A 24,330-nucleotide genomic window follows, 5' to 3' on the forward strand; every position below is an offset into this window, starting at 1 on the left:
TATATATATATATAAATATATATATATACATATATATATATACATATATATATATACATATATATATATATATACATATATATATATATATATATATATATATATATATATATATATATATATATATATATATATATATATATATATATATATATACATACATATATACAGCTGATAAATATTTGAAAATTGATAAGTTTTTCACACAATCAAGCCTCAAAGAGAAAGATTTATTTGATCTTGATAGATCAAATAAAGCAACTTGGTAGATTTATATACAATACAAACTCTAGCTTCAGAACAGTTGAATACAAAGACTTTTATATATAAAAAATAAAAAATTTATCAATATGCTTTATCCAGGATACACTCTACCTAATAGAACTCAAATTGGAGGAGAAATATTAGATAGGGTTTACGCAGAAGAAATTGAAAAATGTAATGTATTGAATGGGAAAATTGTAGCCATGTCTTTTGATGGCTGGAGTAATGAGCATAATGAACCTTTAGTTTGCATCTCTGTAATTACAGATAAAATTAACATTTTAGTAGAAACAATCAACACTTCTGGTCATTCACATACTGGTGAATATCTTACACATTTAGCAAAAGAAGCAATAGATTCTGTAAGATGTAAATTTGGATGCACAGTAATAAGCTTTGTGACTGATAATGCAGCTAATATGAAATCAATGAGACAAGTACTGTCATCTGAAAGAGATATTATCATAACTTATGGGTGTGCTGCTCATATACTGAATCTTTTAGCAAATGATCTTAACATTGAAAATGTGAGCAAATGTTACACAAATAATAAAATATATAAGAAATAATCATAAAGCTGGAGCAATTTATAAATTAAATGGAGGAACAAAATTGCCACTTCCTACTGAAACTCGCTGGAATTCAGTATGTGATTCACTTGAAAAATATGTCAACAACTGGAGCATCATTTTCACTATGTTTGAAAAAAATAAAGACTTAGATCCCATGATTGGTAAAAAAGTAAGATATACAGATAAAGCGAAACACAGAAGATTTATTAAAAATATTAAAACCAATAGCAGTAGCTCTAGATAAGTTGCAAAGAAATCAAACAAAAATAAGTGACACTGTTGAAATTTTTAAAGATTTGATAAACAGTTTATCATTTTTAACAAACGAAAAAAAAAAAATTAAATCTAGATAACTTCAGGCTATCAGTGATGCTCATTTCCTGGCAAACACAAGAGATTCTAGATATTTTGGATGTAATCTTTCTGAAAATGAAAATGAAGCTGCCATGAGTTTCGCAGATAAAGAGTTCAAGAATTTGTTATCAATAATATTCAAATTAAAAGCCAAATCTGCTCCATTCGATAAAAGCTATTTGTATAGTGAATCTGTTTTAAAAAATGTATCACCAATAGAATGGTGGAAATCTCTAAAAATTGTTGATTGTAACATAATGGACATTGAAGGTTTATTAAATGCACCAGCTTCTAGTGCTGGAATCAAAAGAATTTTTCAACTTTTGCCCTTGTTCATTCTAAGTTAAGAAACCAATTGGGGATAAAAAAAGCAGCAAAGCTTGTATTTATATATAGAACATTAAACAATGATGTATTGAATAATTTTGATGAAATATTACAGTAATATTTATAAAAAATATAGTTTACTCAAATAAAATGCATTATACTTTTTTTAATTTAAAAGGATAACTAAATACGGCATTATTTAATAAAAACCTAATTTTAACCAAAAAAACCATGGTTTTTTTGGTTTTTTTAAAAAAACCTATGGATTTTGATTTTTTTCAAAAAAACCGGTTTTTTTGCAACCCTGGCCATTTATAAGTTAAGTAATTATTTTCCTAACTTTAAAAGTAAACCATACAATAATCATATAATTACGAATCTTGATATAAAAAAATTCAAAGACAATTTTAGCAACTCATATTTAGGTCCTCGAATTTGTACTTTTAAATTTATATCAAACAAAACAAAGAAAATTGCTTGTATTAAAAAAGCTCATTGTTCAATTGTTCAATTGAGCTATAAATTGCAGCTCACACCAACAAGTCTTGAGTTGTCAAGCCTAGAGATGTTTATTTTGTCATCAGAAGATTCGTTATCAATAGACAACAAAACTATTAACTATTTATAAATGAAAATAAAAATATCATGTCCCCTTAAATTTTATAACAGTAATTTATTACAATTTTCTTGTTTCGCAAAGATAGTAAAGATTCTCTTTTGTATAACTGCTCATCAACACCTTCTGAAAAGCTATTTTCAAGTGCTGCAGAAAATTATGGGAGAACAGCAAAAAAGATCTAAACCAGATTTAGCTAAACAATGTGTTTTGTTAAACCAAGACATAAAATGTTTGTTTTTTTTTCTTTTGTTTTATTTTCTTTTGTAATTTCTTCTTTGATTTGTTTGTTTATTTGATTAAAATTAACCTAATAGATTAATTAAAAACAAAAAAAAAAAAATACACACTTTTGTTATAACAACATGCATTATAAAAGTAATACATACCACCAGGGGCTCTGAGAGGGGGAGGCAAAAAGGGACAGTTAGTCCTGGGCAGATACCCATACAACCTAGTTTTTTGTTTACTCTCTTAAAGTTCTATTTATTTTATAGCGCCAAAAAATTAAATTGTCAAGCAACATTAAATGATTAAAATAAAAAAAAATTCAAATATTCTGACTAAATTGACTTTTACTCAGTTTAAAAAAAAAATTAGTTGATTTTAGTTGACTTAAAAACATCGATTAAGTCAATAGTCAAATTATTTCAAAGTCGTAACACCATTGAAAATAACAATAATCAAAAAATGAATTTCATTGTTTCATTTTTTGATTATTGTTATTTTGTTTTTGTTACTTTTTTGCTTGTATATAGATATATTTATAAATACACACACATACACACACAAACATATATATATATATATATATATATATATATATATATATATATATATATATATATATATATATATATATATATATATATATATATATATATATATATATATATATGTATATATATATATATATATATATATATATATATATATATATACACATATATATATTAAAATAAGTATATATAATAAAAAAATATAGCATCAACTAATATAAAAGTTTAAATAAATCTTCAACAAAGTTTATATACTTAAAACTTACTTGAAGCAAAAGAAGTGTTAGGAAGTCTTGCAGATGGAAAATCTATACTTTTGTTAAAACCAGATATTTGATAGCTGCAATTTTGTTTATTAAAGGAACATGCTACAATACGATTAATAAACCCACCTTGATAAAATAAAAAAAAAAGCCAAGTTTATATATATATAATAAGTCAAGTTTATATATATATATATATATATATATATATATATATATATATATAATAAGTCAAGTTTATATATATATATATATATATATAAGTCAAGTTTATATATATATATATATATATATATATATATATATATATATGCGGTAGTGGTGTAGTGGTAGTGCGCTCGCTTCATAAGCGAGAGGTTCCGAGTTCGATCCCCACCACGTCCCTGGTAGTACCGCGCTCAACTTGTTTCTCCGCGCAGCGGCCTTGTTCGTCAAGGTTTGTGTTTCGGAGTTATAGAGTTGAGAGAGGGTTATAACCACAATTAAGTAACCTCCTCATCTGTAGTGGCCTTCTGGGCCTTGGGGAGGTAAAGTAACAAAAAAAAAAAAAAAAAAAAAAAAAATATATATATATATATAGGGTTCCCATTCTCCTCTTTTTTCTGTAGGAGAACGCTGTGAAAACTTCAATTTTAATTAGTTTAGCGCTGCGCTCTCCTACACAAAAAAGAGGAGAATGGGAACCCTATATATATATATATATATATATATATATATATATATATATATATATATATATATATATATATGCATTTATACACACACACACACACACACACACACACACACACATATATATTTATATACTATAGTTCCGAGCTCCACTTGGTGGGACAAGTTTATGAAAAAATGTGTAACTGTGGAGATAAAAAATAAAAGAGAACATTTTTGTGTTTTCTTTTTAATGTTTTTTCTTTGCACCTTTTATATTGATAGAAAGTAATATAAAAGTTATAAACTAAATGCATCGCTGACAAATAGGTAGTCAATTAAGAACTTGGGTTAAGACAGGGCTAGGCTAGACTAGGGCTGCATTTTTATTTAAATATTGTTGTATTTCTATAAATATTTGTTTTTGTAAAAAAATGAATGAAAATATGAAATATAATATATATTTAAATAAAAATAAAAAAATAAATTAAAAAAAAGTATTTTTATCATAAAATGTTTCATTTAACTATGTATAAATAAAAACGGACAAAAAATAAGAATAGAAAAAAATAGGTAATATAAATTGAAAGAATACAAAAAAATCTTGCCTTATATATAGTGTATATTAGGTGACAAAAAAAAATCAAAGTGCTTCAAACTGGACTCTCAACCCTTTATTGCATTTCTTTTAACTTTTTAAATTAAACCATGCAAAATATTATTAAGATATTTTTATATCTAGGGGTTGCTCAATGAACTTGATATTATCAGATTTAAGGGTCAAAGGAAAACAAAAAAAAATATATTGTAATTTTTTTCTAATACAAAGTTTTAATTATTTTATTTAAAGGTTCCAAGTTTGATCCCCATCACATCTCTGGTAGGACTGCACTCAACTTGTTTTGTCGCGCAGTGGCCTTGTTCGTCAAAGGTTTGTGTTTTGGAGTTATAGAGTTGAGAGAGGGTTGTAATCACAATTAAGTAGCCTCATCTGTAGTGGCCTTCTCAGCCTTAAGAGGTGAGTTTACATTAAAAAAAAATTTAAAAAATTTAGTGTTATTTATATGATTTTAATCAATGTTATTCAGATTGTTCACTTGTTGATTGTTTACTTGCTTTCAGTAATGCAATCACAATTGTGGACTTTCACATATCTGAAGTTTGACGTTGATGTTCTTCCATGGTTGGTAAAATATATTGCAATTGTGATTCAATATTTAGTGTAATCTGAAACAAGTTTCATCCCTCTTTGGCCTGTGCCATTTACAACTTTCATAGAATTAACAATTTTATGCGCTTCTTGGTATTCTGTTATTGTGCTCAGTGTGTCTGGGCAATGTTCCTTCATAAATGTACAATTTATTTCAAGCATTTCAAAGACATATTTTGATCTCTTTGTTACAAAGTCATCTAAGTTCATGCTTACAATTTCATCCATTAATCCTTTGCTTTGAAGCCATTTTATGTGTTTTTTGGCTGGCTTTTCATATACAACCAAAACATTTTTTTTTTAGTTTAGTTCTCAACATCATTGCTAAAAAAAAAGAGACACCCAAGGCCTTCAGTTAAATACCAAAAAAAATAATAACACAGTGTTGAAGTAATCAAAAATTAGATAAGTGTTTTTACTAACTTTAACTTATATATATATATATATATATATATATATATATATATATATATATATATATATATATATATATATATATATATATATATATATATATATATATATATATATATATATATATATATATTTATACATTTATATGTGTATATATCAGGGATGCAGAGTCCCAAAAGGACTCCGGCTTTATATCTCTACTTTTTCCAAGTCTGTAGTGTCCAGAAGCTCTAAACATGTTTGTTGACTTATTATCTGCTATAATAAAAAAAATTAATAAGATTTAATGACTTGAAACTTATTGTTTCTAAGCCCGGAGTCCATGCCCCTATTATACCTATGGACTCCGGATTCAAAATACAATTGTTCCTCTAACCTAAAAGTCTTAATTTTTTTCCTATTAGTAGTCCATAAACTTATTTATATTTTTACAGCTCCTGGATACCAAAAACTAGGATAAAGTAATCTTTTTGTGACTTTCAAATGCGGAGTCCTTTTTGGGACTCCGCATCCCTGGTATATATATATATACATATATATATATATATATATATATATATATATATATATATATATATATATATATACATATATATATACATATATATATATATATATATATATATATATATATATATATATATATATATATATATATATACATATATATATATACATATATATATATATATATATATATATATATATATATATATATATATATACATATATATATATATTTATATATATATATATATATATATATATATATATATATATATATATATATATATATATATATATATATGTAAATTATGTTAGTGTATTTTACAAATAGAGTGCTCAATGTTCTTAAAGAACAGAGCAATAATAAATAAATTAGTAAAAAACACTTATCTAACTTTTATCTTCTACTTTAAGGAAGACTCTTCCTGATGATCCAGCAATGGTGAAACTTAAAGTAGAATATAAAAGTTAAATAAGTGTTTTTTACTAATTTATTTATATATATATATATATATATATATATATATATTATATATATATATATATATATATATATATATATATATATATATATATATATATATATATAGATATATATATATAGATATATAGATATATATATATAGATATATATATATATATATATGCATACATTTAATTAAAAAACAAAAACATTCTGAATTTTATTATTTTTTTTTTTTTTTACTGTTTACATACACCGACTGACAAATAAATAGAACATACAAGGAGTGCTGCTACATCTACTGACAAATAGGTAGAACATCCCAGGAGTGCTGCTACATTGACTGAGAGTTTGGTTAGGGTAATCTATCAATTAATTTTTATAAAATGTTTTTTAAACTTTTTCCTGTCTTCTAAATTAATTTTTTTTACAAACATAAAAATTACAAATTTATATATATATACCCTCAGTAATTTTAGCAGCACTCCGCTGCAAGTTAGGCTATTTGTCAGTATATATATATATATATTCATATATATATATATATATATATATATATATATATATATATATATATATATATATATATATATTCATATATATATTTATATATATATATATATATATAATCATATATATATATATATATATTTATATACATTATATATATATATCATATATATATATATATATATATATATATATATATATATATATATATATATATATTTATATATACATTTATATACATTTTTATACATACAGTTTAAATTTAAATTAACGTTAATAAAAAGTTTTTTTGAAATGAAAATTATTAGCACAAATTTTGCTTTTCTAAAACCTTGTGAAAAGAACATACTGAAATGTGAATATAATTTGATTATAAACTTTTTGATCTCGTGTTTCCCATTCAGCAGGATTGGACAAAAATAGTGTACGATTGAGCGCTATTGCTGACCACGCAAATGATTTTATTTTTTGACAACTTGACTATGATTGTTTAGATGTTTTGATAGTTTTAAAACATTTTAGAAATGGGCTGAAAAAAGAAATGCTAGAAAAACTTAAACTAGGAAGAAATTTTAAAAATAATGAAAAAAGAATTTCTTATGAAAAAAAGAAATATATAAGCACTAAAATAAAACTCAAAAAATTCAAACTTGAATAGAAAATTACTTTTTGTTACGTTTTTAATTGCGTTCAAAATACTTTAAAACTTATCCTTTGAAACAATAACTAAAAATAACTTTTTATTTTATTCAAAACCTTTGCGTATAATAAAAACTTTAGAAAAGATCAACAATTAAAAGTTATTCTTAAAGTAAGAATTTTTTATAGCATTTTGTTTGTTTAAACATCAAAACCACCATGGTCAAGTTGTATAGAAAAGATATAACTTTTTCTCTATATAACTTGAAAATTGCAGGCCATTCCTGTCCAAGCCTAATTCAGTAAAAGCTAAACGATCGTGGTTAACCTTAACAATGATAAACTAACGCAGCTGCTATTCAAGAAAAAGAGCAACAGAACCTTTTTGCAACATTTTAGATGCCACTCCATGTCAATACTCAAAAATGAGACTAAGGATTTTCCAAATATCTTGTGTTCTTTTTTAAATTTCATATAAATTGAACAAAATTATGTTTTAATACCATCTACACGTTTGCAGCCCAATAAACTGCTAAGTTGTAATCTAAAAGTACAAAGTTCAAATCAGTTAGAGGTTTTTTCATGGCTATATTTTTCTTTGCATTTTGACAGAAATACAGACATGCTTACAAAACAACATGGAATATTGATCTCATTTTCTTATACTTTACAGACATGTTAGAAGCAATTATAAATGGGCAAATTCATGATAGAAGCTTCATCTTACAATTGAGATCTGCATCCTATATATTTCAATCTAGCTTTATTTACTAAAAAATCAACTGTCTTACCAGCTAAATCTGTGCCAGTGTGATCCTCAATACAGATAAAATGTAAAAATCTTTTCACAGGCTCCATCATATCAATATCTTTGAAGAAAAAATTTGATCTGTGTATTATACATTGGGGGTGGAATCAACAGAAATTGCAAAGTCTTATTATTTTTTTTACACCTACTACTAAGGCTTCTAGAACCTTTTCATCGTTAATGAAATGAGCTCATCGCTGTTTTGGAGAAGTATAAACTTTTTCCAGAACCAATATGATCATATTTTATTAATATGTTCTTTTTAAAGATTCTTTTAAACCTCTAAATGCAAGATTTTTATTAACTAATGTACAAATATCTGCTACTACTTGTTTGAACCAATAAAAAATGATTTAAAGCAGAATTTATCATGTTCTTTGTAATACTTGAAAATTGTCATTTGTGTGTTAAACATTTTCTGGTACATCCTCCATTTAAAATGAAATATTTTTTCTAGATAGGCAACTGAATAATTCAATATCATTGCCTATAGTATTTTTTTTTTTTTTTGTTCATTCTGATTTACTCCCAACAAGATTGCAAGCAACCACTATTAAGTTGGGAGTTACTAGAAAAAAAGAATAGAGTTATAGAGCAAGGAAATGGTTGACAGAAGACTTAAAAAAATGAAGGTTGTATGTCAGGGAAACATGAAGATGGGAGAGAGTTCCAAAGGGTTGAAGTGTAGGGAAAAAAACTAGGCGAATAAAAGTTTTTAGAGCTTGCATGGACAGATATAGGTAAAGAAAGAGACTTTAATGAATGACAATTCAAGCAGTAATAAGTTTTCTTTGATGGAACTAGAGATGATAAAGATGATGGAACTAGAGATGATAAAGATGATGGAACTAGAGATGATAAAGATGATGGAACTAGAGATGATAAAGATGATGGAACTAGAGATGATAAAGATGATGGAACTAGAGATGATAAAGATGATGGAACTAGAGATGATAAAGATGATGGAACTAGAGATGATGAAGATGATGGAACTAGAGATGATAAAGATGATGGAACTAGAGATCATAGCTCCTTTGAGCAGCAACCATGGTAGTGTAGAAAAGAGAAAGAGATGAAACTTATTATTTAAGGATTATGGGTTTTAAGATTTATGATTACTACCTTATTTAATTGCAAGTCTTTTCTATTTCAAAAACATTGACACTTTCAAATGAATTCAATGTTACTTTTAATTTTAATGAAGACATATCAATTTTCCTTTCAAAAAATGCTTCTTCTTTATCTGAAGATTTAGCAAATTCTTTGTATTCCACTTTATCTGAAGATTTAGCAAATTCTTTGTATTCCACTTCAGTAAAAAGTGCATCAAGTTTGATAACTATTTTGGCTTCTTGGTATTTCACTGTTTTTTTTTTAATTTAAATTTAATTCAAGTTATTGTGTTGTTATAAGTTGTAAGAAAAAAGAAAATTTTTTAAACCACAAAAAAAAAATTAAATTTGATTTTACAAAATACCTTGATCCTTGTTCATAAATGTTTTGTATGATGTTTTACATTGATAATTTAAATAACTATAGAATATTTGCTAAATAAATATTTGCTATAAACAAATACTCTATATTTATATTTATTTATAATATAAATATAGGGTATTTGTTTATTTTTTTTTTAAACCATTTACCTTGAACAGCTTTATTAAGAATTGGTGGACATACCATTGTGGCATTGTCAGTGATAGTATCATTCAGTAATGCATTAGTGAGTGATATAGAGCATATTATCGAAATAAAGGTTTTACAGCATATCTAAAAAGAAAAGGCATTATTAGTTTAAATAATGCATGTGTAAAAAAAAAAAAAAAATGCGCATGCAATAAAAAAGTATATTTAATTTTTTAGAAAAAAAATGCGCATGCAATAAAATAATGCGCATGCAATAAAATAATGCGCATGCAATAAAATAATGCGCATGCAATAAAAAAAAAATGCGCATGCAATAAAAAAGTATATTTAATTTTTTAGATTCAAAGTTTAATTCCTTAAGTTTAATTAAGAGGTATATAAAAAAATTACAAAATATTTTTATTAAGTTTTACACAACCATCTAAAAAAATCTCCTGGTTATTATAAAAACATTTTCATACTATATTATATACTATTTTCATACGTAACATTTTGGTTATTTTTATTGTTTGATAGTTTTGTTAAGAAGACAAAATTTTTAAATGGATTAGTGGAATGTAATGAATTATTAAAAAACTTCCATATAGTACTTTTGAGGTGGAAAAATTATCCAATTCAAACAATTCTACTAAGTTATGAAGTTTTAAGTAACTAACTTATGATATGCAAAGAAAAAAGTCAAAATTTTAGGTTTTTAAAACTTAAATTTGCATTGGTATCATTTCTCATTTAAACTAGACATTGAAATGTCATTTTATAAGCAGAAATAGTTGCATTTATCTAAAATGGTTTCAATACTAGGACTAATATGTTACCATGGCTACTTATATACTCTGATGGAGTAAATATAATTCAGAGGTTGTAGATGCACAGTTTTATCCTTCATAACTATTCCCTTATTAAAACCCCCTCCTTTCTTGTATAATGCACCTGAGAGTACTAACCATAACATATAAGAAATTATTTTAAACAGAGGTTCAGACATAAAAGAAATTGATTATGAAAAGATTTATGACAAAACTGCACAATTAGGTAGCTATTTTGTTTTTTGATAGGCTTATATATTTACATATATCAATAAATTTTAATTTTTTGTTGTTGCCAGCCCCCAATCATCTCAATTATTCGTAAAGTATCCTTATTTGAAATAAGTTTAAAAATATGTAAATGTTTGTTTGGATGTTCTAGAAATCTCAAACATCATATATATATATATATATATATATATATATATATATATATATATATATATATATATATATATATATATATATATACATATATATATATATACATATATATATATATACATATATATATATATATATATATATATATATATATATATATATATATATATATATATATATATATATATACATATATATATATATATATATATATATATATATATATATATATATATATATATATATATATATATATATATATTAGTAGAAAACACTTCTCTAACTTTTTAGATAAGTGTTTTTTACTAATTTATTATTGCTCTGTTCTTTAAGAACATTGAGCACTCTATTTGTAAAGTACACTAACATAATTTACATATATATATATATATATATATATATATATATATATATATATATAATATATATATATATATATACATATATATATATATATATATATATATATATATATATATATATATATATATATATATATATATATATATATATATATATATATATATATATATATATATATATTAGGGTGGTTCAATAAACAACTTTTTTGAAAAAAAAAGTTTTTTTAAAGTATGTCAACCTGGTACTCAAAAGAAGTGATATTATATAAAAACTTTAAAAATTATAATCAATTTACATAAAAAACATGTTTAAAAAAATAATTTTAAAATAACTTAAAAATATTGACTTTTTTTATTTTTATCTTAAAAACAGTAGTTTTTAGGCAATTATATCTGAATAAAATATTTTTATGTAAATGGATTATTATTTTTGAAGTTTTTATATAATTTTGCTTCTTTTGAGTACCAGGTTGACATACTTTAGAAAAACTTTTCTTTTCAAAATATTAGGGACCTGTCAAGTTTTTAAGGGTCTTGAGTAAATATATATATATATATATATATATATATATATATATATATATATATATATATATATATATATATACATATATATATATACATATATATATATATACATATATATATATATATATATATATACATATATATATACATATATATACATACATATATATACATATATTTACATATATATATGTATATATACATATATATGTGTGCGGGTGAGTGTGTGTGTGTGTGTGTGTGTGTGTGTGTGTGTGTGTGTGTGTGTGTATGTGTGTGTGTGTGTGTGTAATAGTAGAAAAGCATTCAACACTGTGTTTCATCAATAAGAATATGTATTATTGTGCAACTGCCCCAAACATGAGAGCACCGAGTTAATAAAATATTTTTTTACTATTCTTAAATAAACTTATATTTGTCAATAAATTTTATACAATAATATGTACACTACAGTAATGTTTTTTGAGGCTCAAGGTATAATAAATCAAAAATAGTTTTTCAAAAACTTATGAGTAATTTCTCATAAATTTTCAAAGAACTTTTTTTTATTTTGTGATCTGTATTTATGGAAAGATTTGTAATTTATTGAAAGGAAAAGATACTTTTGATGAAATTTATTTTTATTTATTTTTCATCAAATATACCAATCAGATAAACCCTTAACAAAACAAAATCAAATACGCATAGCAAAGTCTATGCAAAGAAAAGTCAAAGCTGGTTGACAGTCAAAAATTGTTTTGCTAAAATGGATAGTCCAGCACCAAAATGATTTTAAAAAATGGAACCGAAATTAGAAATCTTTTTGATCAAATAAGATTAATCCATACAGAGGATATATATGAAGATATAACTTTATAATCTAATTTTTATTTTACACAAATAATTCTAATAAAACTTCAGGGATCACTAAAAGCGAAATTGAGAGGTTTGATTTTGTACATAAGTGCTTGATCCCACTGTACAGAATTCATGTTAGATTAAACAAATTTTACCCTGAACTTGATGTGAGTCAGAGATTCGGAAATTCAAGGTGTGCTGTAAAGCCAGTTATTAAATGTTTATAGACTAAACAGAATCTTAAAACCATTATTTTAGGAGGCAATACAGAAATTTGCATCACATGTAAATAAGTGCTTTAAAAAATAAAACTTATTTCTTAAATAGAAATTAGTATCAATTTTATATAGAACTTATTTACGTAGTTTAAGAACTGTGTAATATTTTTAATACTGTATTAAAGATTTATTGCTATGGATTTTTTTTTTTTTTTTTTTTCAAAACTTCATAAAAATTTTACTTTAAATTTTTTTTTTGTTATTGTTATTAGGGATGGACCGAAGCTACGGCTTCGGCTTCTGCACTGGCTTCGGCTGCGGCCGAAGCCAGGTTTTTTTTAGCCGAATTATTGGCTTCGGCGAAAGTTTTTAAGTTTCTAAGCTATGGCCTGGAATCTTTAATTACGTAAAAATATTTTTTGTTATGTCACAGTATATTGTGACAAACCATATGATAAAAATGAAACCAGCTCCGGGTTTTGGGTTGTGGCAAGGTTGTGCGCAACACAAGGGCGACAAGTTGTTTAGGGTGGCAAAAAACGGAAAAGTTACTTTAGTTAAAACACATAGATTTTTTATTTTGATTTTTATATTCACTAAATAAAAACTGATTTAAACTGTTACGTTATGGTAAACTTTATTTCATTAAATTTAATAACCCTAATATTTTCTTCAGCTAAAATTTGTTCCTAATTTAAATCAAATAAAATTATGATCACTCGACCTTAGTAATAAAAATTATTAATGCGCAGAAAAACTCAATTGAAATTTAAATCAATTGCGTTTGATTTTTGATTTTGTACGCTGGATCATTAGTAAAAGTAAATATACTTTTCCTTCATAGCCAATTAACCTATATTAATAGAGGTTAATTGGCTATTTACTATTTCAAATTATTTTTTAATTTGAATATGAATATTGTTTATTTCAGTAAATATTATTAAAGGTAAGAAACTAATTAAACTTCATATTTCAATTTTCAGAATTGCTATGATAATTTTTAGTTATCCATTAGCGCATTATGGCTACCTCATCGCTACGTAAAAATCCTATATGGAATTATTTCAAAGTGAGTGATGAGGATGTTGGCAAAGCAATCTGCATACTTTGCAAGAAGATTTTGTCTAGAGGAAGTAAAGAAGCACACAACATGTCAACAACAAATTTACAAAACCATCTGAAAAAAATGCATCCCAACATACATAGCATGATGCTTTCTCAGACGAGGACTGTTAACCACAAATCTTCACCAGATCCAAATCAAAAGTCTATAAAACAATTTTGCACTACTCAAACAATATGCTCAGATAAAACAAGCTCTGTTTAATCAGTGCAAATCCTTACCAGCACAGCCACATATGAAACGCAGGGATGCTCACATGTGTCTAATAACTCAATACCTTCTTTTCAAAGAGCATCCAAACAGGTAACTCAGATAACTGTAACTAAATTCATTTACTATTCAGAAATCAAGATGTTGTGACGGGATGGGGGCAAGTCTTGTCAAAATGAGGGGGGAATGATACAAACTTCTATCACTTAGACCCGTCACTGGTCATTGTTAGTTACTAAATAATAATTTTTATTCGTTGAATTTGTTACAGGTCTCTCTGCGGTAGATTTTGCAAAGAAAAGAATTGTGGCAACTTGACAATCCAAAGGCTCAAGTTATTACCAAGCTTATTGGATAAATGATATGCTCAGACATGCAACCATACTGCATTGTTGAAGATAAAGGTTTTACTAGACTTTTAAAGAATTTCGCTCCAAAATATACAATACCTAGTCAAAAGCATTTCTCCACGAAAGTCATTCCGCTGATGTATGAAACCATAAAAGCCAAAGTAAAATATGAGCTGGATCAAGCAGACTTTTTAAGTTTAACTTGTGAAGGTTGGACCTGTCAGCACACAATTCAATCGTATTACAGTTTAACTGCTAGATTTGTGACCCACGAATTTATAGTTAACCATGTCATCTTACAAGTTACACACTTCCCTGAGTCGCACACAGGGCACAACATAAGCAAATGCATAAATGAAGCGCTACAAACATGGGAAATTCCCCATGAAAAGATTTATGCAGTTTTAACTGATAATGCAGCCAATGTAATGGCTGCCATTAAAGAGTCCAATTTGGGCGATAAGCATCTATCATGTCTGATACATACTTTACAACTTTGTATTCAGTAAAAGATCTTTAGAGAACAAGATACAACAAGTGATGCAATTGCTGTTTTTCAAGCATTAGCAGGACATTTCCACCACTCATCCAGTGCTGTGACTAAACTAAAGGAAATTCAAAGTCAATTAAAACAAACACAAAATATTTCAAGATGTTTCCACAAGATGGAATTCAACATACTATATGCTTGAGAGATTCATTGAGCAGAAAAAAGCTATTGCATTGTATTGCATTACCAGAACTCAAACAAATGCAAAGAATCCTACGGAAAATCAATGGCAACTTGGTGAAATGCTTGTATGCATATTAAAACACTTCGAAAGTGCTACAAAAGAAATGAGTAAAGAAACTGCATGTACATCAGAGATTATACCATTTATCTATGCAATGGAAAAGTTTCTTGATTATGCTTGCGACACGGCAACTGAAATTAAAACTGTTGTTTATGAACTTAGGAAAGATTTTAATTGTCGTTTTCAAAAATACAAGGATAATGTTAATTTGAAAGTTGCAATGATGCTTGAACCTCGTTTCAAGTTAAAGTTTGTTGAAGAAACGAATTACAATAGGTTTAAAGAAATACTCTATCTAGAGTTCGACCAATTTTGTTCTGAGTCTCATTTACAACAAGCAAAGAAATTGACTTCAGTGTAGCAAGAGAAAGTGGATCAGACTCAGAAGGATCATTAAATTCATTTTCAGAATCTAAACTTCATGAGTCCGACTCAGATTTTTATGACCATGGTTCTTCATTAAAAAAAAAACAACTAATGAGCATGGACATATATAGCTTCTTCCACCAATTCGGTGCAAATGAGTATGCCCTACAAAATTCAGAAAGTTCTGACGGACGGGGAAAAAGAAAAAGAAGCATAAGTTCAATGGGAAAAACTCAAACAGTCAAAGAAAAATGGTAAGAAAAAAGAATCTACTTGTGATCTGCGTGTTGCTTATACATTAAATATATAAATTAAATGGAATTATATTTCAATTTCTATATTTCATGTTACTTTTTTTAATTTTATGAAATATTTTTGATTACCTATGCCCAAAATTTCTTATAATTTGCCAATAAGCAATTTTTTTTATCTCCGTTCTTTATTCTTTATAGTTCAAAAGACAAATAAGAGTCTTCTTTTAATTTGTTTAGTTGTTTAAAGATTAATACTTTTAAAATATAAACCTAACATTATCACTTATATTTTATGTATCAGCACCGATGAAGTCAACTTCTACTTTAACCTTCCATTACTGCCAAAGAATGAATGCCCTTATAAGTGGTGGGGTGCATACCGTAACACTTGCTCTGATAAAGATACTTAAAGTTGGATTTGTCAAAATTTTCAAAGAAAGTTTTGTGTGCGCCTCCTTCATCCGTAAAAAGTGAACGCCTATTTAGCACAACTGGAAGCATATTTGAAGCAAAAAGAAACAGACTATTACCAGAGGATGGAAAACAGATTGCATTTTTAAACTATTATATGCCTACTTTCATTGAATAATTTATCATTAAGTAAATAATAGACTTCGTAGTTCGACTGATTCATTTTTTTTAACAAAATTTAACAGAAGTACCAAATTTTATGTTCAAATTAAAATAATAACTATTTTTACATATGTTTACATTTTTGTGAACTCTTTCAAAGTATTGACCCTAGATTATCTTAAGAATCAGTAAATGTCTAAGCCATTTATTGCAGACTGCGGAGTGATTTGTAGTCTATACCTGCTAGATATAAAGTAAAGAATCTAAATTTCACTCTCGAAAATTGTTTTAACTTTTTATAATTGTGCTTTAGTTTTATAATTTTCCTAAAATGGGCTTGTAGGCCAAAGCATACAAGCCTAAAACATTATTATATAATTTCAAAAACAGCTTGATTATCCAAATCGTGGTGGTGAAAGGTATTGCGCTTTAAAGTGCATATGACTTTTGCTGAAGCTTCGGCTTCGGCAAAGTAACTTCGGCCGAAGCTTTGGCTTCGGCCAAATATCAGCTTCGGTACATCCCTAATTATTACAGCGCTCTGTAATAAAAAAATTTCTCTTCCGCATTTTGAAAGTGAACTGGACTTTTTTTTTTTTTTTATAGAGCACCGCGGAAGTTAAATAAATTAGTTAGCGCCGTCTTTCTTACAAATGTGACGAGTACTCGGTGAATTCTATTTTACGAAATAAGCATGATTTTATCAGCGTACTATTTCCAAACAAGAGTTTTAGATGTTATAATTCTTTTTTTGCTTTAGGTTTTTTAAATATTTAAAGAAACTTTTCTTTTTTTTGAATAAATCTAAAACCTTTTTACTATTCTAATAGTTAATCTAAAGAACACCATTTTGGAGTCTTTAGATCATTTTTGCATTTTTTAAAAAATGTCTTAACCTACAATAGATCCTCGATCTAATCGTCTCTGACGTATATTAACTATATATAGTATATAACTATATATAATACGATATATAACTATATATATATAATACGATATTTCTATCAATTTTCGTAAAAAATACTAGAATTCCGTCCAAAGAAGAGGTTATAATTAAGAAAAGTTGCCAATAAACGATTAGAACAGATCATATTATTAAACTATGATGTTTATTTTACCTTAAAAACGTATTTATTTAAAATCTTATTCAAATTTTGACAAGCGATTGTGATTTTAAGAAGGCTTTTTTTTTTTTTTTTTAAAAAAACCTTTGATCTGGGTTTTTTAGCTACAAACATTTATATTTTGTGATACTGCAAAATTTATCATTTTAACTTTTTTTGTCTTTTCATAATTTACAGACCTGATTATTTGGCGCAAATATGTCGTATTCAACAACATATCATATAGATGCTATAATATTTTAAAATTGCCTTAACTACACCGAGTAGTGATCGACCAAAACAAGAAAAACGCCGAAACCAAAATAAACAAAAACTTCATGTGTTTAATACCAAAACCAACATATGGGCATTTCACCCAAACATTTTACCAAAAAAACAAAATTTCGGCTCAACGAAATTTAATTCATTAAAAAATGTTCTAAAAATGCAACTTTACATTTTTGGTTTGTTTAGATTTGTTGTTAATTTTTTGATGACTTCTTTTCATCGTATATAATAACAAAAAATTAATAATCATAAATATAATATATAAACAAGGTTAAAGTTTCTTGGATTTATTTATATATAAATATAAATATATCCAAGAAACTTTAACCTTGTTTACTTTCTATTTAAACTATTTAAACAAAACGTAATTAGTGCACAGGGAGGGTGTCTCTCTGAAGGAAGGTGGTGTCTAACCACCTTCCTTCAGAGAGACACCTTTGGTCGACAAATTTGGACACTGGAGTTGGCCTTAGTCAGCAAAAAAAACAGACACATCCCCCCCCTCTCTCTCTCTTCTATAAGATCGTTGATTATTAGCAAATTCAGACATATAGGCCTGGGTCTAAAATTATCAGCTTGTAGAAAAAGAAGTTATAATGGTAACTTTGTTAGAAATTTTAACTGTAAACAAAAGCAGATATTTGGGCCTTCGTTCAAAAAGAATTTGAATTAGTAGCTTTAGCTCAGTGCCGTGGTTACTGGGTCCAGGTCCTCCCCCACCCCACACTACCCCACCCCATAAAAAGAAAAACACCTATCATAAGGACCCCCAAATCTTTAAAATTTTTCCATTAGGTATTACTAAAAAAAAGAGCTACTTACATTTGCAAATAGGCCCCTCAATTTGCAAATGAGCCTCCTAAATTCGCTGCCTCCTCCCCCGATTGGGGATTGGGATTGGGGATGCCTTGTCACGGCTCTGCTTTAGCTATATCATAGTTTTTAAAATGGTGAGATTTGCATGTGCTTCTGCCAACTGTTTTAATAACTTCGGTTCTGAAAATGCAAATGGAAAACCGGAAAAAACAAAATGAATGAAAAACATAATCGAAAGTTTAATTAGGTATAAACAATGCTAACATGCTATGAATTAGATAAAACTTTAAGAGAGTGAATAAAAAACTAGGTTATAGGTTCAACAGTACATAAGGATAAAGATATAAGGATTTTAAGATTTTTACTCGACTAAATCGACTTTTAGTCGATTAGTAAGAAGTCCATAGTCGTAGTCGGAAATCGATTTTTTAAAGTCGACTACTTTCGACTATCGACTAGTCGACTTTTAGTCAATTTAGTCAAAGTTGATGCCAACAAAGCATAGTTAAATAGTTTTTTTAACTGGAGTTTTAGTTTTTCAGTTTTATATTAGTTTACTTTTTTTATAGAGCTGTAGCTTTTAGTTTTTTGTTTTTTTTAATTTCTCCTTCGTAAGGATTTTTTTTTTTTTTAATTTCTTCTTTGTTAGGATTTTTTTTTTTATTGTTTTAAACTTGTTTATAATTTTCAATAAAAATTTCAATGAAAAATTTTAATGAAAAAAACCGACAAAAGAATGAAAAATATCCATTCTTTTGTCGAGTTATTTCAGCGCGTTTTTGAAGCGTTAAAAAGCCACGGTCAAGCTTTCAAAAAAAAAAAAAAAAATTAATTGTGTATCAGTGACAATCTAACCGTGAATCTTGGTTAGAAAAACAGGCAATGAAAGAATCAGGCAATGATAATTATCAAAACTAGAATTTTTAAGAATTGTCAGGTTTTTTTAAATTAAAAGTTTTTAAGGCAAAAAGAAAAATTAAAATACGTATGACGAAAATAAATAACAGACTATAATCTTAAAATATAACGTCAAAATAAGAGAGCTAATTATCTTGAACTAGCCGATTTATTCCTTTTATTCTTGAATTCAGAAATTAAACCGATCCACATTCATAAGCCCGATGCAGCTCATCACGCATGGTTCATGGCTAAGATCATATACTACATGGGCCACGGCGCACAATAAAACTGGGGAGGCAAAAGTTAAATACTTATCTTGAATTCAAATGTTTATGTGGTTTCAAAAAAAGTTTTTGTTGCTCCAACTTTTGAATAAAAATTTTGTTTGGAGATTTTTTTCAAATACTGAAAAAATTGCAAAAATGTAATAAAAAATCTAATTAAGGTCTTTTACAGTAAATGTTTCAAACTCACTCCGCTTATCACTCCTGCACTTATCACTCCTGCGCTTATCACACCTGCGCTTATCACTCCTGCGCTCATCAATCCTGCGCTTATCACTTCTGCGCTTGATTGAACTTGCATTTTTTCCCACTGGTAGTGGGAATGATTTCTTTAATTGACAAAGATGTTGGTATCTTTGTTAATTAAAGAGACTTTGAACAGTTATCAGTCATGGCGTAAAAATTAAAGAGGTTGACGTCATGAAAAAGAACCAAAAGGATTCTATCTGGCTCTTGCAACCAATGATTCTTGCTTTCGTCTCATAGTCAAGTTTTTCTTTCATACATTCGTCCCAAAGTTGCAAGAGTGATTCCTAATAATCAATAAGTAGTAATATAAATAATAAAAAAACAAATCTTTTTGTGGAAAGTTTCTTTGGCTTTTTGAATGGTTCAGAGTCTTGTTTTATCTCGATGTTCTCATTATTGTTTCGAAGCAAATGTTTTCGTTTCGGTGAAATCTTTACAAGTATTTTTTCAACAACACTTAAGGTATCTCGCAAAAAGAGAATTCCTTTAAAAGTGTGTGGCAACAGTTTTTGGCTGTTTAGAATTTGAGCTGAGGTTATTGCAACATGTTGCAATAACCTTAACCCAAAATCTATAATTTTAAAAGAAAAAATAATTTTGGGTCTATTAGAATTAAGAAAAACTTTTTTCGTTTCAAAGTGCCACCTAACATTGCAGATTACGTAGATTGGGTTGATTTTAACATACTGGAACGTAATGAGCAGCAGATCAAATGGCTTTTATTTCCTTCTTCCGCATGCAAAGTTAATCCTGACTTCATAACTTTTTAAGTTTTTTTAAAAAATTGTGGTGGTTATCAGCGATGCGGCCAAAAGAACTGTAAAGTCCGTTTAGAAAGCGTTGTTTATGACATATCGTGAAAAAAAACCTTTAAAAGTTGCTCCTATTCAATAGCAAAATTGATGAACCGTTTCTCGAACTAATGCAGTATACAAGAAGGCTGCTGAACAGCTGTTCAGTCGCCTACCTTGGTACCACTAACAGAGAAGCTTAATCTCATCTACGAGAGAGAGTGATTTAATAAAATTGGGTTGCCCATATCTAATGCAAGCGGTATTGAAAGCTGGTATTGATCTTGTAGTAGTATTGATACTGTAAGAGTTTATTTAAGTTTAAGAGACATAGTGGGTCGAGAATGAGGCTCAACAACTTGGAAACCTGTTTAACTTTTTTATTTAAATACATTTTTTCAAAAACGTTCTTACCTTATGCTCAGTTACAAAGACAAATTATAAATTTTAAATACTCCTCTAGATAATAAGAATCACATAGCTTTCTAATCCCCCCTCTTCCTTTTAAATTTTTTTGCTACCACTTCCATTTAGTAAATAGAAAATTGAAATTTTAATTCTAAATAATTCCAATATTATTAGTAAAACATTGGTTAATACCGATACCGTGTATTAAATATAATGCTGAAGAAGGGGCCTTACTCTTATATAATGCGGCCTGGGAACTTGGCTTCTACTGTAATTAAAAATTAAAATACGTATGTTTCAAATTTTAAAATACGTATATTTCAAATTGTACACATTCTAAGGAAGTTTGTATAAGTTTTTTTAGATTTATATGGCAGTCACAACACTTTGCGCCATAATCGACACATTTTAGATCTTTGATTGAGCGCGCTATTTTTACGTAAATTTGAAAATGTATCTGGCGAAAGATGATCCAATAAAGATACGAACACAACTTTTCAAGACATGAAATAGACATTTTTAACCATGAAATATTTCTTATACATCTCTGTAGCACAACCAGGTCTGCGGATTTTTAATTTGCAGTAAAAATTTAGAAATTTGTAAAAGATGGCGTCTGTTGGCGCAAGGTTTAAAATTTTTTTTTTTAAATAAAAAATCTTTTTTCACTTACCTTTTTTTTGCGTGCATACATGTCAATAAAACAAAATTGATAAAAATAAACTTCCAATATATAATATATATATATATATATATATATATATATATATATATATATATATATATATATATATATATATATATGTATATATATATATATATATATATATATGTATATAGATATATACATGGCCTACTATATAACACGGCCGGATTTGTTGCCTTGAACGCAAAAAATTAGTGGGCCGATTTTAGGTTTTTAGCTTTTGAATCAAAACCTGAAGGTAATTCTATAAAGACATTAATATTTAAATAATTTGCTCTTAGCTATAATTATTACTATTACCAAAATTCTTAACCTTCAAACACTAAAACAGTTAGCTAATAATAAATCATGATTGCATTAAGCCGAATGAACTATCAATTTTAGCCATCAATTTTAATCTACAAAATCTTAGTCTTAAAATTATTAGTTCAAACAACTAAAATTAACAAAAATGTTAGTAAAACTAGCATAATTTTTAAATGTACACATTTAGTGAAAGCATTTACATATATTACAAAAAGATTAATCAAGTCAAGTTTCTTTTGTTTCTCAAAAAAACAATATACATTATATATGTATACTATGTTGTTATGGGTTTATTCATTTGTCTTTTTTGGTTTGTCGAACTTTAAAGACAGCAACTTCATTTTTTCTAATGTTTCCATTTTTAATTTGTTGCTCATTGTTAAAATATATGTTGGTAATAATTGTGTTTACCAAATGCCTTCCCCATTCCTCATGTTCTATACACATAAAATCACTATCACTTGGTTGATATTTTTCTAGCGCTAGCAAGGATGCATTTTTTATATCATGGGAATACTTTAATAAAATTTTCTTTACAGTGTCCAGAATTATAAACCCATTACAAACATAGTTAGCTAATTCTTTGCAAGGTTTTGTTAAACCACCACGTGAAAGAATTTCCAGATATTCTGTTGAGACTTTATTGAAACTTAATGATTTCAGACAGTTAAAACAGTTATATTTATCCCCAATCTTTTTCGTGATGTAACCAGATATATTGATTGCAACTTCGTAAGAGCCATGACAAAGCTCATTCTCTTGAATTTCATTGCTATATTTTTCCAATTTTATTAAAAGTTCATTTTTGTCAATTTTTGTATCAAGTTTAAGATTGCTCGTCCAACAATTGATATTGGCTTTAATTAAGGATTTCATGCATAATATCTTTTCAGAGCTTTGAACTTCACGTAAACTGACTAAAAATCTTCCACCGCTCATTTGTCGATATTTACTGAAATGTCTTTTTAATGGATCAGTTTGAAACCTCCTAGTTAAAACATATTTATATCCTTCTGAAAATAAATCTTCAATCAGACTTGCAGTACCCTTCAGTGTTGTAATTAATGCATTAGTTGTTTGAGCAGATAAACTATACTTATTACATCTTTGAAACTGCAAGTTTTTCCATTCATTAATCCATGTTGCAAAAACTCGAAAAAATTGTGACTTTTTGTCACCTGGAATAGCTGCATTACCAATCCTATTGTTTGTATTAAACATTACCTTTGAATTAGAAATAGTCCACCAAACATTAATAAGCCTTAGAAATCCAGCAGCTGCAGTTTCGTTTGGAAAATAGCTGATGATTGCAGCAGAGGTGGTTTCATCAAAAATATTTAAAGCTAAAGGAACACTTTGTTTGTTGTTTCCTGGATGTAAAGTTTGGGCAGACAATTTGAAAGCTTTTTTTAAGTTAGCAGGTAACAATTCATCTTTCTCATAAACATTATGCAATAAACTCCAAGAAATTTCTCCAGCTTCAACATGAATAATATCATCAAACTCAATAAAATCAAAAGGTGGAAACACAAACCGTTTTGAATTTAATAAATTATTTCTAATGTTTTTCAGTAAATGAACACTGTCATATAAATTGTAAACCCGGTGTCCCATAAAAGTAAAATATATTTCATTATCTTGTTCACCAAACTT

The 24,330-nt window shown here is 26.9% G+C and overlaps 1 protein-coding gene across 1 annotated transcript in view; it reads right to left on the reverse strand.

The window, feature by feature from the left end:
* The window catches only part of LOC101240095 (fibrillin-1), a 119,736-nt gene that overhangs the window by 85,590 nt on the left and 9,816 nt on the right, over positions 1-24,330 (reverse strand). Inside the window, exons 2-3 of the mRNA XM_065787986.1 lie at positions 10,021-10,144; positions 3,179-3,304 (exon numbers count right to left, since the gene is read on the reverse strand). Coding sequence (XP_065644058.1) covers positions 3,179-3,304; positions 10,021-10,144 — 250 coding nt within the window. The remainder of the gene's footprint in view (positions 1-3,178; positions 3,305-10,020; positions 10,145-24,330) is intronic.

This window comes from Hydra vulgaris, chromosome 01 (genome assembly GCF_038396675.1).
Source record: "Hydra vulgaris chromosome 01, alternate assembly HydraT2T_AEP".
Lineage (NCBI taxonomy): Eukaryota > Metazoa > Cnidaria > Hydrozoa > Anthoathecata > Hydridae > Hydra > Hydra vulgaris.